This window comes from Myotis nattereri, assembly GCF_964212035.1.
Source record: "Myotis nattereri genome assembly, chromosome: 6".
Classification (NCBI taxonomy): domain Eukaryota; kingdom Metazoa; phylum Chordata; class Mammalia; order Chiroptera; family Vespertilionidae; genus Myotis; species Myotis nattereri.
This window is the reverse complement of record NC_138081.1, coordinates 71,796,831-71,813,126: the sequence shown is the minus strand read 5'-3', so window position 1 is coordinate 71,813,126 and position 16,296 is coordinate 71,796,831. Positions and strand designations below refer to the sequence as shown.

General features: G+C 37.6%; 1 protein-coding gene across 1 annotated transcript in view; it reads left to right on the top strand.

The window, feature by feature from the left end:
* ADGRG6 (adhesion G protein-coupled receptor G6) overlaps nucleotides 1-10,693 on the top strand; it is a gene marked incomplete at its 5' end in the record, with an annotated part of 124,668 nt that extends 113,975 nt beyond the window's left edge. Inside the window, 3 exons of the mRNA XM_081094812.1 lie at nucleotides 4,453-4,554; nucleotides 5,173-5,325; nucleotides 10,288-10,693. Of these exons, the coding sequence (XP_080950938.1) occupies nucleotides 4,453-4,554; nucleotides 5,173-5,325; nucleotides 10,288-10,466 (434 nt within the window). The 3' untranslated portion in view covers nucleotides 10,467-10,693. The remainder of the gene's footprint in view (nucleotides 1-4,452; nucleotides 4,555-5,172; nucleotides 5,326-10,287) is intronic.
* Between the last annotated feature and the right edge of the window lie 5,603 nt (nucleotides 10,694-16,296).

The following is a 16,296-nucleotide window of genomic DNA, read 5'->3' as shown; positions in this document are numbered from 1 at the left end:
GTAGTATGAAAGGAGGATCCAGGAGGTTCCTAAACCTGAATGATCCCCAGCCCAGCAGCCAGCTGGCTATGTCGGTGAGACAACAGAACAAATGAGCTGTTCGGAGATTTGGACTCAAGCTTGCTGGGAAGCTCAGAGGTCATCTAGACCTTTTCTGTCAAAAGTCAGTTATGAAGAGCATGGGACCTCTTTTGCCCAAATGCCTGATTTTATTAATTCTTGACTGATTTTCCCTTCAAATCTCCAGAACCACTTATCACTCATCATTATTACCCATTCTGATTCTATCCCACATCCCTGACATTACCTATATCTGCAGTCTTCCCCTTCATTGTGTTTCTGGTTCTTTCTTATCCAGGGTAAAAAGAAGTCAGTTTAGGCCATTTGTCAGAAGTTATTGATGGCAATCTTGCTGGAAGTGTCAATGGCCTTTAGTTGGTCAAGAACTCATTAGGAGATGAGGATTCTAGGTTTTGTTTTGTTATTCTTCACCAGATTTCTTGAAAGTGACCTTTTAGAGCAGCAAAAGAATGACAATCTGTGTGGCCCCAAATTTTGCTGTGTAGCATTCATTTTAATATCTAAGGGAAACAGTTTTTTAAAACTTTCTATAGTTAGGCTAAAGATCTGAGAACATCCCGTTGGCCACTCATCTTACATCTGCCCCAGAAAGCCACATGTCTTTGCCAGAATCAACCAAAGGGAGTGAGTTCTGGGTGGGAGCCAGATTCCCAGCCGAAATATTGAGGCTAAGATGCTCTTTTTTTCCTAAATAAATACTAGTAGCTCTTATAAAGACAAAGGTGAAACAAGCCCATACAATCTACAGTGAATATAACGCCATTACTTACAGAAAAAGTAGGCTTTTTCTCTCTCCAAATATGATCCTGGAATGTGTCTTAAGGTAGGTGAAAGGAGGAAGTATAAAAAGCAAATCCACTACTTGAGGTTTTTCAGAATGTTTGTGACTCCAAGTTTAGGGCACTCTCGGGTGTCCAGTTGCCAGATTTGCGGACCCAGCCTTGGCCTGTGGCCTGCTTCTCTCAGAGGCTTTGTGGAAGTGGGTTCCTCACGTTCCCTCCCCAGGCAGGATTAACAGGCAGGCCCACCTTCTCACATACTTTGAACACCCTTCCTCCATCACAATTGAAAATATCATTTATTTTATGAGGAAATTATAAAATTTACTAAGAATTAAGACATCTTGAATTCACATATTGCTCTAATTTTTTTTTTAAGTGAGCAGATACTTCTGACTGACTAATGGAAGATGGAGGTAAAGGAAGAGAAGGCAGGGGTGAGGGTGGGATAAGCAGGTAAGGACTGGTGAGGAATCTGTTCAATTAAAGTAGGTTTAAACCTGGCAAGTGTTGCTCAGTTGGTTGGGTGTCATCCCGTTCACCCTCACCAAGAGATCGCTGGTTTGATTCAGATCAAGGCACACTGGATTGTGGGCTCTATCCCCAGTAGGGGGCGTGCAGGAGACAGCCCATCAAGGTTGTGCTTTCACATTGAAGTTTCTCTCTTCTCCCTTCCTCTCTCCAAAAAATCAATAACTATTCTTTTGAAAAAGGTATTTAAAGTAGGTGTAAGTTTTTGTTTTTCTTCTTGTTCTAGCAGGAAGTCTGGGTTCCTATAGGTAAAATAAAGAATCCAGGCAGTTACTAAGCTTAAGAAACTATTTCTAAGGAACTTTGACTTAGAGTCATCAGACTGGTGGTTTTTCAGGCTACCATTCACCAATAAAGGACCATTATGAACTCTGTTTTGTGAGATATAAAAGTTTTGTGAAACTAGTGCTAGCCTGTCAAGATGAAATAAGGACTTTAACTCTGAATTCAATCTTTGAGCCATTTTAACTTCCAAACTTTTATGGGCAATGTTCCCTCTGCCTGATCAGTTAGATAGCTGTAAGACACACGATGAAGAGCAAAGGCTGATTATTCTGGTCCCCAGTCACAGCTAAGAAGGCTAGACCAGCACATTTTTCCAGGTGTTATAAAGAGCCTCTGAGGTGCCATCTGGTTGATATGAAGATTCTCAAAGGGAAAATATTTGACAGAAAGGGAGCAGAGATGAGAGTGAGAAATCAGACATAGTCCCTTGGATGTCAACATACAACTCTTAATGATTTTAGTTCTGCTTCTGCACCCATATCTGTAAGTAGGGGAGAGGAAAACCCTCAAAATTGAAGAGGGATAATCATTTGTTTTCTCACTTTGGCCTCCAAGGGCCTTGGCTCACTGACTATATTTTCTACTTTTCCTTCCTGAAGAGTTAGAATTTGCGTACATGTACTCTTCCGGATGAATACCTACCACATTTCCCACAGTGGAGCTCTACAAGGATGTTTTGTCCTGAAAGAATTTGGCTGTATTTATTGCCAGACTAACCTAAATTCAGGTGAAAGGGGCTGGTTATCACAAATGGTCAAACAACATATTATGAGAATTCTATTCTGATTTAAAATGGAAATGTGTCTCATGACAAAAGAATTTTCATACTACCTTGGAATTTAAGAATATATTCATTCCTAAGAATTCTAATTTCTTATGCCTGTTATCTAATTGTGTCGCACTGCATCACAATTCAGAGTGGGAGATGGAGATGAATTTAAGTGACTTTTCTTCTATCACATAATTTTAGAGGTGATGTATCAGATTTAAATCTAATTTATGTACCAGTGTCTCTTTAAGTTCTTGGATGCCAATGTATTTCCAGGCAAATGTGGTTGCTTAAAAATAGGAATGTCATCTAATGCTATATAATTCATTATGATTTAAGACAGCAGTACACAATCTAAAGGGTGGTTTCATGAAGTTCATTTTATCTTACATTTAACCTCCTCCGCTGTGAATATAGTCCACATGAGATCCTCAAGTAAGTCACTTTTTAGTATCCCCGTAAGGCCAAAAGAACAAGTCTGAGAACAGATTTCCTCCAGAATGTACAACATTTATAAAAACTACTGAGTATTAAAGGAAGCAACTTCTAGCAAATTTCACCTTCTTCCCTCAACTGAAAGAAATCATTTGCTCAAAGCAGGGCCCTACATTGAGCAATTCCTGGATTAATGCCTAGGAAAGAATGCCCTCAACTGGAGTTTATAATCTTTTTTCAGCTCTAATACGTGATTTTGTTAAACAATGTTTAAGAACACATGCTTACCTGTATTTTCAGCTGTGTGACAAAAATACTTTCAGGAACAAATTCTGCCCCAGCCAACAAACACAGGGTGCACCTGAGATGGAGAGGGCCCCCTCTTCCCTGCCACACAGCCTCCTTCATCTGTGACCTGTTGCGACCCTACCACAGGCCCCATGCTGCTGCTCTCTTTACTCTGAAACTGCCACCACCTCTTAAAAACTTAAAAGGATCTGTTAACCAATTCAAATTATTTATTTTGGTGATTCACACTACAAAGCATGTTTAGTTATTAAAGGGATTTTCTGTGTTAGCAAACCCCCGAGGGAATTGGGGGCTGTAGGTGTGGGAGGCTTGGAGAAAGCAGTCATTTAGTTAGGGTGTGACCTCCCCAAGAGCAGTTGGAGTGGCATAGTGGATGTGGGTTAAGAAGAGAAGAAATGAGAAACAGCAGAAGTTAACCATTTCAAGATATTGTATTGGGAAAGGGAATGGAGAAGTTGAAGCTGGGGGTTAAAGGAGAAATTACTGTTTGTTTTTAAAAGAGGGTTACTAGAATATGCTTGTCAGTAATGGGAATAACCAAGCATAGAGGAAGAAATTGGTGAAACAGTAAAGAGAGGTTAAAATGCAGAAGCAAGTTCCTTGAAAAGTTAAAAGGTATTCGCTTCCAAAGCACAAATGATGCAGTTAGCTTTTGATAGGTACAAGGAGTGACCATAAATAAGAGGACTGTTTCACAATACAGAAATATTTCTGCATTAAAATGTTGAGAAACTAAAGCAGGTGAAGCCACATGAATTTACTGATTTGTGGCCATTTTGACCTGCAAAAATACCATTTTTCTATGGCCCAAACTTACAATAATATGCATACATAAAATAGCTTAGAATACACAAATGGAAATAGGTGGTGAGAGGATGTTTTCTGTTTTTTCACATTCTTTTCTAAATTTTGTGAAATATTTTCATACAATCTTACAACAAATGTAAGGGACTTATTAATATCTCATAAACTGAATATTGCTTTAAACTTTAGGTTATAAGGAATGCTGAACAGAACAGGCAAAGACAAAATCAGATACAAGTAACAGTTCCGGTTTTATCTGAGCCTCTGTGTTCTTTACTAAAGGTTTACAACATCTACCACATACTTCAAGATCCCTCGGTATCTTTTCCTCTTAGCAACTCAGATGTATAAAAAGTTTATGTATAAAAAGTTTAAATTAGAATGAATCTATGTGTTTCATAAGCTTTATCTTTAAAATGTGTCCATTGGCTTAAATGTTTATATTTTCTTGTGTCGCAGGCTTATTTATATTTATTTTCCACTGTGCTATGAAGGAGAACGTTCAGAAACAGTGGAGGCGGCATCTCTGCTGTGGTAGATTTCGGTTAGCAGACAACTCAGGTAAGGGGCAAGCTGATAACTGGTTTTTACATCTAAGAGCAATAGTGGGAAATGTTTGTTATTGGGTCTTCCATTGCCAGAGAAACCCAGTCCCAGTGGTAGCAAGTTGTAAAGGTGGGGTATGTGACGGTGCTTGGTTGGAGTCTTAGTATATTAGGAATTCAAGAGATCTGAGGCCTCTGGGCATGACCCTTCTATTTGGCAAAGGAGAATCATGAAATCCACACTGGTTAAGTGGGCTGCTCAAGGCATCATGTCTAATTTAATAAGTCAAATGTCCAGAAGTTCCACTATGCCATTGTCACCTGTCCACATTTTTGAGGTTCTAATTTTACATGATTAGGCCAAGAGAATTTTTTTAATACTGTAAAATGAAATACCTAATACAAAGAATTACCTTTTTTTAATTACCATCAGTGGTTACTTCTCACCCTTAGGATATTAAAGTAGGATTTCAAACAATATTTTACACAGGGTCAAAGTAAGAAACTTATCTACTTCTTTAGTTTAATGTTGTTTGCATCTAATGCTCTAAGTGTTACTTAAATAGTGTAGTGATGAGTCTTCAGGCCATATTCCTTCTACAGCAGATTCATGGAGAGATGTCATTTCTTTCAGACTGGAGTAAGACAGCTACCAATACCATCAAGAAAAGTTCTGATAATCTAGGGAAATCGTTGTCCTCAAGCTCCATTGGTTCCAACTCCACCTATCTTACATCCAAATCGAAATCCAGCTCTACCACCTACTTCACAAGGAATAGTCACACAGGTGAGTCCTGGCCATGCAAAGGTGCTCTCTGATTCAGTGCTCGTCACGTTTTTACTGACAACATTGGCAACGTAGACAAAAATTTACTTGAAGACCTTATTCAGCACCTTTGTACATGTTTGTCTTTTTATTTTTTTTTTAGATTTTATAACCTAAATTGAATCTATATAGCCATAATGTTATTGGCCAGCAGTTCTCAACCTGTGGGTCGTGACCCCTTTGGGTCGAAGGACCCTTTCACAGGGGTTGCCTAAGACCATCCGCAAACACATATGTAATTACATATTGTTTTTGTGATTAATCACTATGCTTTAATTATGTTCAATTTGTAACAATGAAATTGGGGGTCACCACAACATGAGGAGCTGTATTAAAGGGTCGCAGCATTAGGAAGGTTGAGAACCACTGTTATTGGCTCTGAATATTATTGTGATTGCCTCCAATGCAAACTTAGCTTTCTTTTAAAAAATTATAGTTATCTTGTTTAACAGTTACTTGTTTTATTTTAAAATAGTATATAAAAATTGAGTTGAGATTATTTCAACATAGTATTAAAGTTACTTGGCAAGCTTGCATGGGAACAGAAAGAAACACCATCCAGGATATATGTTACCTTTAGGATTTAAAACTTTAAACATTGAAAATGTGATTGGCAATTACTGTTTGAATCACTGATTAAACAAAAAAAATTGTGAGAGAATAGAGAACATCATATTTGGGAAGGAATACAAGATGGTGAGAAATATTGTATCTTTGTTAATCTGTATATTCATAATATTTGCAATGATCACACATTCTAACACTAAGCATGAAATGAACAATCCTGAAGACAACATGGAAATAAAGATGATTTTGCAATATTGATAGCCAGTGACCAGTGGGATAAGGTGTAATCTTTTAATAATTTCAAAGGAAAATAGCAAAATTGCTACTTTTACATACTAATTAAACCTCAATCAATATTTAGCACCCATCACTTTCCTAATTAAAGATGTGCCCAAAAGGATAATGCAAATAACCTTAATTTTGAATTTGTTTAGCTATTGAACAGAGGTGAATGGCACAGAGAAGATTCATCTTCGGCTGTTTGCAAATAGGGAGTGTGCTGTGTGATGTGTAAATGTTCACATTGCAAACCCTTGAATTTCAAATGATCCTTATGTACATTTGAATCCTTCCACCTGCCCCTGCTTGCGCCTCTGTCAGTGCCTCACCAGTGGAATAGCCGCTGCCTGGGATTCAAGATAGCACTGTAGAAACATGTTTGAGTGTATAGAGAGTTTGTTAATTCCAAAATTAATTAAAGACCTGAGAACTTGGAACAGTTTAGGTGATTCTTGAAGTAAGGATGTTTAATAAAAACTATAAACTCCCTTTCAGAATAAGGTGCAAGCTTTGAGTTCTGTACACAAATAGCTTTGCCTAAAAATAAGAGGTCTGTGCTCCCTTGCTGTGTAAGAAATAGGGATTATCTGAGATAGTCTAAAATAGATTATTCTACCTAATTGGTAGTTTTCTGGTACAAATTATCTTTTATTTATAATGAATGAATGTTTCACTTAAGATATTCAACCTCAAAATTAGATACTCATTTTGCATCCCCCTCAAAAATGCAAATAATTTATACGTGATAAGCCAGTTATGAAAGACTAGGAATTAGAAATGATTATCTTACCCCTAACACAGCTGAGAATTGCTGGCCTCAAGAAATGCCACTATAAAAATGAGAGAGAAGATAACAAGGTAGATAATTTGGAACAGAGGGCATTTTGGAAGCATTAACGAAATACTTGAAAATATTAAGGATCATGGGAAAACTCACTAAAAGATGAAAGGAAATGCAGATATGAAGATAGATACCTAAGAAAAACTTTACTGTTTCAAAACATTGTGTATGTGTTTTTTTTTTAAAGAATGTATTAATATTTTTCTGCTTGCCATAATAAAACTCTTGGCATTAAATGGGTTCTTGTCAACTGGCATAAGGATATTGTCAGCTATATAACATACTTCTATGATATAACACATTCTGGTCTCCCATCAACTGATGTACAAATGGCCTTCTGCTACCTAGCCAGTTCTCAGTGGGACTGCTGGTGTACTTGGGTCACTTGGAGTATGCAAGGAGTCACTGCATATCATCATGGATATCTAGTTGGTTTATTTCTTGGAATTGATCTAGAAATTCATATGTTTATGGTGTAGATAATGTCTTCTAAGAGCATTCCTTCAACAAAAGTGGATCATTCAGGTAAACCTTTATTATTTTTTTGAATGCATGATTTTTTTGCAAGGTAATAAGAGAATATTTGCATGAATTAAACTAAGACTCTTGCTGCACCAGCAAAATTGCTTGTTCTTTACAATACTTCTCAGCTAGCACAATGACATTCCTGCCCTGAGCTGGAATTTCTGAAATTTCAAGTGGTTGTTTGCTGTGCTGGCTCTTGTCTGCATGGGGGTGTCTGCAAGCCGCTCCTTCTAGGAAATGTACCATGCTCTGGAGTTAGTAAATTTCATATCAAGTACAATAACAACAAAATAAAAGCAGTGCTTGAGAGGTTTGTGTTAGAAAGGTGTAAAGTGAAATTCTTTACTTTTTCATTGATCTGATGAATTACTGGAGTTGTCATGGTACATTCATAGAAGACATAAAATAGAAGTTGTCAATTCTTACCCTGCTTTTTGAGGATCTTATCTGCTTAAAACTTCAGCACAGGTCAAACAGTAGTTCATTTTCCTAGCCCCTGGTTTTCAACTATAATCAAAATACATACTGCCCATATGTAATAATCTAACCAGAGGACTGATAACTGCATCTACAGGGTGGGACAGAAGAAGGTTTATAGGTGTTCAAATGGTAAATAACACAATGATTAATAAATAATACCAAAAATAAATTGTGTTTTGTGTATTCACAACTGTAAACTTACTTTTGCCCAACTCTGTTTTGATATACAGACCTTGTTCAGAATTTCTTTTATTAGAATATGAAAATCCAGAAAATTGGGTCACATATTGGGAATGGAGCTGGTTAAAATCTCTAAAAGCTACATGACCCTAGAAGTTACCAAAAAAGCAGACTGAATATACCCTTGAAGTTTTGTTGTAAAACATCAGGCAAAAAATTATTCATTATTGAAATTTAATTCAATAGAAAAATCCCCAACAGAAAACCAATGGCTAGTGAATGTATGAACTGAAGGAAAGCACAGAACCAATCAGCTTGCCCAGAGCTAAAAGTGGGAGGGCCTTTATACAATGAATGCCCTCAGCCTTTTTCTCACCAATCCTGGGGCATAATCATTCTGCCATGCTTCCATCTGCCCGTTCTTCCCATAAACCATCCATTTTGCTCCCTTGAGTGTGGGATGAACACACCATTTCCAATTTTAGCCTTCTTTTTTTTAATATACATAGCTTTTGTTCCAACACTAAGCAGTTGAACAATTTGAATTATTTCCAAAGACAATAGATATAACTCTGATGGATTTTACCAATTACTGAAGGATTTGTAATATTTTCTCACATACTGGGTCTAACTTACTCAAAACAAACAAAACAAAAAAATGGCAGGACATTAGCATTCCAATTTTGAAGCCATGATTTCTAGAAGTGATTTTTCATGATAGAGCTTTTGCCTCTTCCACAGTGACTAGAAAACTACAACTGTAGGGAACTAGTATATTATAATGTAGACGGTCATATTTGCTCCTTCCTCAGTGTGAAATCTCTGGTTAATTTTAGGGTAGAATTTTTCTCCAAAGTGTGTCGGGAAAAGGAGCAAGGAAGATATATACAAGGTATTCATAAGTTACGCACATGAAGACAGCCATATGTATTTGTAGATAATAGGGCTTAATTGAGTTTCAGAACACTGAGCCAATTTTAGAAGCTTTTGTGTCTAGGACTTAATATTTAAATATATGGTATTGGGAGATTTAGAACAAAAATGTATTTAGCAGTCCTTTCTATCCATTGTTCTCATATTGTTGTCAGCAATAACATAATTCTGAGATTAGCACAATTAATAAAAACATATACTTTAAATGTTTCTGATAAACAATTTTAATTTCTTTAACTTAAAAATAATTAATAAAACATTTTTTTATATTCTAATCACTTTACAAGGCAACCATTGGAAAATGTGTTCAAACTATCCTTTTTATGTTTATTTTCATTGACTTTTATTCTCAAAGTTCCTTTAAATTATACTTTATAAAAAATTTTGCCCTGGCTGATGTGGCTCAGTTGGTTGGAGTGTCACCATGTATACTGAAAGGTTATTGGTTTGACTCTGGTCAGGGAAGATACCCAGGTTATGGGTTCAACCCTTGTGTGGCATGTATGGAAAGCAACCAATTGGTGTTCTCTCTCACATCAATGTCTTTCTCCCTCTCTTTCTCTCTTTTTACCTTCCTCTCTCTCTAAAAATCAATATACACATCTGCGTGTGAGAATTAATTTTTTATGAGAAATTTCATATATATAATGTAGAGAGGATAGTATAATGAGTCCCCTTCACCTACCCGCCTTCCCTCTCAGTATTATTTTGAAACATATCTTAGACATCATGTCATTTCTTCCATAAATATTTCAGCATCTTTTTATCCATTTGTTATATAATCTGTCACTTTTTCTTTTGAGCCTTGCCACATTTTTTTCTTTGCAGCAATTTTCTGATTAGTCACCAGATCTTTGAAAAATACCACTACAGGAACATTTCTTAAAACAAACTCTAACACATATTACTAGAAGGCAAATTGACATTGACCTATCCATAGGAATGCACTTTGAAGGGGAAAAATGTGAATTTACAGTGCCGCCTATTACCTAACCTGAGAACCAGAGTTTTATTTCCTTTCTATATTTTTTTAATGTGTAAAATACAGTGTTCAGTATGGTGGCCCTTAGGCATTTCACCAGCCCCTCTTGCCTAATTTCTTGTATCATTTCTTACAGACAATGCTTCCATGGACAAGTCCTCATCAAAACTGACCCATGCTGATGGAGAACAAACATCAATCATCCCTGTCCATCAGGTCATTGATAAGGTCAAGGGTTATTGCAATCCTCATTCAGATAACTTCTATAAAAACATTATCATTTCAGACACCTTCAGCCACAGCACAAAGTTTTAATGTCTTTAATATAAGAAAGAAATGTGATCGGCAAGCAGTGAACACTGTGACTAGCAGATGTAAATGTGCCGTTACCTAGGTAACTCCATATCTATGAGGAATGTATTTTGTTAAAAAGGCTTTTATGAAATTCAAAATTTGTCTTTTCAGTGTATTTCTTCCATGGGGAAGTTTCCATCATCACTAAAACTTCAGTACTGAGAGCAACAGTATTCAGTAGCCACAGGAAAAATGAATTTTTAAAATATAAAATTGAATTCCACTAATCAGAACTCAGGGGGAGACATTAAAATTAGAGGAGAAGGGAGAGGCTGAGCTAGGGACAAACCCTAGTTTAGAGCTCATTCACGCCCCACCCAATAGTTAGGTTTGGGTTTAGCCATTTGCTTCATTGAAATCTTTCTCAACAATCAAAGCATAATGATATTTCTAACTTTTGTGGATGCCTGCAACTCCTGAAATGTGCTAGTTTCTGTGAATGAAGTAGCATATATCCTCTTTTTTCATGAAAGTTCGACCATAGATACGAAAGAATGTCTGAACTGAAGAACAGATAGGAATTTTTTCTTATCATACCAATTGTTTAACCTTCAGGAACATAACATGCTTAAGAAAGAAAGAATTCACCAAATTTTGACCTAGTTAATATGAGGCCATGCAAATTTATACTATTTTACTTATCCTATTCAAGACACAAAGCTTAAGGATCATCATTAATTATCACTTAACCCCATACATTTGAATCAAGTTTAGCATTGGTGGTTCATTAATGTGAACATCCCAGTAGTTATTGAAGAATGAGTCTCTTATACCTCTGCTTTGCTCCTCTACTGAATATTGAGCCCACAGGCTGTGGAAGGAATGAGAATTTCCATTAGGCACGCTGTGTGCCATAGTTTCTCCCTTTTTGGAAATAGAATCATTGAGACTCTCAGGTCCTACCCTTGCTCTGCAGACTTTAAGACATTTGCAGTTGCACAAATGAAAAGCCTCTTACTTTCCCCTTTAAGAGTTTTGTTCCAAGGAATATAAACTGAGACAAATGGGTGACTTATCATAATCAAAATAATTTATAAACATGTGGGTCTACAATTGCTAGTCGAAAAACTATTTGTACATAAGTCCTCTGATTATAGGAGCCAGAGGAGGTCTGGTAAGATAGATGGTGTTATTTATGGATTAGGTTTCTGCCTACAAGCCATGCATAATATTAAGCAACTTACTTAACTTTCAAACTATTCTGAGTAATATGCTTGCTAGTGAATGTTTAGGAGACCACATTTTATTTGTTCTTAAATGATGAATTTGTTTCCAGTTCCTTACAGATTGGTCTCAGTACGTGCTGTACCCTTACATCTGCTCTGGGTTATCTGGGAAGTATCAGATTCTGGGAGGTGGCTATGTGTTGGGAAGTTGAGCCATTCTGGAGCCAATCTGTTTAAAGGCAGCAGGCAGAACTGAGCACCTGGGGGCCTTTCCCTCTGTGCAGAAAGCAGATAGCTCTCAGCCTGAGACTTAGCATCCAGACTGTGCAGCCACCAAGGGGCCTCTCACCTTTTGCTGATCCTCAGTCATGAAGCTATTTGCCAGAGTGAATGGATTATAAGACAACGTGGGGGTGGATTTTATTACTGTTCCATTTTGCAGCAGGGTGGAACACTGTCCCGGGGGACATGAGCATTGCCCAGCTTTGCTTTCACAGGGGAGGGGTGTACATAGTAGGGAAGGATAGTAAATCTTCAAATCACAAAGATCCATTACAGTAGAGCCAGATCTTTCCCTGTAGGCATATATTAACAGGCTGCTTATTCTGGCAGAAATTATATATAGATAAAAATTAATCTTAAATAGTCACTGAATCTTCATATACTGTCCCCAAGCCTTAGAGATTCATGATAGATTTAATTAGCTCCCTACTGTGAGATTTCTACCCAAAGTGCGTATTGAGTTAACAGTGATTAAGAGTTAGCTACAAAAATGACTTTGATTTCTACTCATATTTATCCAGATATGGGAAACCTTTTTATTCATATTTGACAACAATGTCAGCTCCATTTTAGAAATGTCCAGTAACCAGGTAAGGAAAAATGGAAGAAACAGCTGAATAGAAACATTTGCAAATGGATTTAAAGACTGAGCCAAATTCTACCCTCAGTTCTAAGGATACAATTCTCCCCTTCACTTAACCCCCTCAGAACAGAATTACAGAAATTCAATTACAGGAATGTAATTCTGTGGAGCCAAAATTTAGTTTCAGCTCAGCTTTGAGACTAATATCAATTCAGACTCTCTGGGATTTTTTCTTCTTTATCCTTTAAAAAAAAACCTCCATTGTATTGAATCATAGTCTAGCATCCTGAGATATTTTGCCTTCTTGTCGCCATTACTTGCACTGTAATGCTTTTCTTTTTCACTGTTGTCATAGACTCTTTTGTACATGTTTATTTATTTATGTTTATAAATGTCAGCTTGTTTTGTATCTTAGCTTTATATTGCCTGGCTTTGTTATTTTAATTAACTTTCTATTGGAGAGACTGTATATATATTTTTTCTAAGTACCTTGTGAAATAGATTTCTGTAGCAGTATCTTTACTTATGATGCATTAAAAGTGACTGTGAGCGCAAATTGGAATTAGTAGTGAGAAGCTACTGTAGCTTCTGCCATTGTACTTATATGGAAATTTTTTTCAAATAAATACTTACGTTGTTTGTGTCCCAAATTATTCAATTCCTTTATGAGGGAATGTTTTTATTTCTAACTCTTAAATAGGAAAAGATTATTTGACAACTGGAAAACAACCAGCCTCTAATTAAGCTAGTCACTATGGACTACTTGGCCAAGTCACTGAGAATGAATATGTTACCAAAATCCAGGTTACTCAGGATTAATGCATTTTGAAGTTCTTAGATTTTAAGATGACTGATGCAATGCCAAGCTCTGTGGAAGATTAAAAGTAATCGTAGGTCTCTTTTTTGAGGAAGTCTTCAGCACCCACAAAAGGGAACTGAGTCAGTAATATTATGTTAGGTCCTAGGCTGTTTTCTCACCATTTATAGTTGCTATTTTCATTGTGGGAGGCTTAGAAAATGACAGGATGTTGCCAGCTCTAGCTTCATGTGCATGATTAGAACAGAACACCTGCACTTTCTTTTGCGGTGGTTATTTAGGATAACTCTTTCCTGCAGAGAGCCAAGGCCCAATTTGGCTTAAGCCAGTGGTTCTCAACCTTGGCTGCACATTAGAATCACCTGGGAATCTTTTAAAAATCCTGATTTCTGGGCCTCATCCTCCGGAAATTGTTTCTTTGTTATGGGGAGGGGCCACAACATTAGTAACAAAGAAACAGAATTTCCAGAGGATGAGGCCCAGAAATCAGGATTTTAAAAAGATTCCCAGGTGATTCTAATGTGCAGCCAAGGTTGAGAATCACTGGCTTAAGCTGTGAGGTGCGTTCACTAGTCACTGTTAAACTAGGTGTTCTGAGCCAAAGTTCACAACTCCTGGCCAAGCCGTGTTAAGAAAACAGGCAAGTAGTTGCTTAAGATTCATCTGTGAGCAGGTTACTTCAGAAAGCTTGGAGCAAATGGGAACTACTTATTTGACTTGCAGGCTGACCCGTGTTTAGAGTATTTTAACATTTGAAAAAAAATGGGCTTTTTTTGAGTTTTGGAAGCACATCTGTATTTTCAGTTGAGTAACATTCTACTTTTCTCATATAAGAGTTGAATATCTCTCCCTCCTCCCCTACAACTTTCCTCTTTCTCTCACTTTTTTCCTCTGTTTCTCCCTTCACCCCCCCCCCCTTCATTTCAAGGAAGAATACTTAAAGTAAATTTCCCTTTTCTGCTTCCCTAGAGAAAAATAGGAATAACTGTGAAATATTGAAATGTTTGCATTTATAGTCTATGGCCTGTCAAAAAATAGGGTGGGGGGAAATGACATGTTTTATTACCACTGGCAGTAATTTAAAATAAGTAATTTGGACCTGATAGAACAAAAATCTGTAAACACGTGTGGGTGCCCTATACTTCTTTTCTATCTCTTACAATTTTCACCACAATTTTCTTGTGGGCGGTTGTTACGCCAATCTTCCATTTGTTAAAAGTGGTGATTAAAGGCGGTAAGTAAATTGCCTGTGGCCACAGAGAATGTTTGAGGAGGATTCAAACCTAAGTCCATCGGACTTTGTGTTCACTCTTCTGTGTCAGAACCGAGTGGCCCCCTTCAGAGAACATGCAGCCTGTGAAGGAAGGTAATTCAAGGACAGGATCAGTGTCATAAGATTTTGATAAAAGCTTCTAGAACTTCAGAGAAAAGCTCAGAACTAGCAAAACATTAGTGGGGATTTGGTCTCTGAAGTCTTGATTGATGCTGTTAGGCCTCTGCTGGGAGTAAGGAACGTCATTCCAGGCACGGAGGTTGGAACATCCAGGGCAGTGAGTGGAACAGCGTTGAGGTTTGCTTGATTGTGGGGTGTGCGGGAGAAGGTTGTGGAACTGTGAAGAAGCCAAAACCAGGCCACAGTGTGAGCTGAGCGTCTAGCTGGGTGAGGACAGCGGCACAGGGAGGTATACAGGCTCCAGGCAGGGAGTCCTAGCTGGAAGGTGTCTGTGGCTGGGTTAGTAGAAGGCAGAGGAACTGAACTCAGGGAGAAGAGTGAGGAAGCCTTTGGAAAAGTTGATGTAACAGCAAGGCAACCTGAGGAACGGTGTCCGGGGATCACAGGTCTCAGAGGAGTGATGATAATGCCTGTCATAAGGCTCTCAAAGCAGTGGCAAGCACCCCACCTTTGGTAGGGGCTAACTCTCCATACTGAGCGGTGAGGGCCTGTTGCTTCCAGATGCCCAGGGGTTTGAGAAACAAAGCAAGCCTTTAGGGCGGGAGGGAGGGAGGAAGGGAGGAAGGAAGGAAGGAAGGGAGGGAGGGAGGAAGGGGAAGGAGTAGAAGGATAGGGAAGAAAGGAGGGGAGGGGGATGGGAGAAAGAGGGAAGAAGCTGCTTATGTCAAGATATATAAGAAAAATGGTGCCGGGGGAAGAACTGGTGGGCTAGTTGTTCAAAGGAGTATAAGCATAAAGGAAAGGTGTCTTATGGAGTTTCCTTTTTTGTTTATTCTATAAACAAAATACAATATTTGAAGGTGACTATAAAAGGAAGGCAGCAGGAGAGAGTAGATGGTGTATGGAGCAGGGCCATGAAGGTAGGAAGGTGAGGATGAAGAGAGCACACACACAGTTAGTCCCAGCAGAGAGGGGACATAGCTCCCTTCTGAGGCTAAAAAGCAGATTATTAGATGAGACAAGGAGGGACAAGGTACAGATAGTGAGGAAAACTTGTTTCCTGATCTTTAAGTTAAAATAATTAGAGGCTCACTTCACCTGCCGGGTGTTATAAGGGAAGTGGTATCAGGATGGAGAAATGAGCAAAATTAAAAAGATTTGAAACAATCTTACAGGGGATGCAAATACTTAGCTAAACTAAACAAATTAATAAGTGGTTTTTGCCCTTTTTGTAGCTTTTACAGGTATATTCCCCAAATCATCTCATTAAAATATTTTTATTTGGTGTATTTTTAGAAACTATTTCAAGGTCATAATCAAAAGCTTAATATTCTGAAGTCTCAAAACCACCTATGGATCAGGGACTTATTTTAAACACTTGTGAATAATTGGATGATGAGTAATTTCAGACATATTTTGACATCTTTTGAATTCTTAAAATTACATATTCTGGTTGTCTTGACTTATTTTTATGCTGAATTAACTGAAATAATTTATATAAATTCAAGATGTCAATGAGAATAAAGTATTTGATATTCACATTAAATATA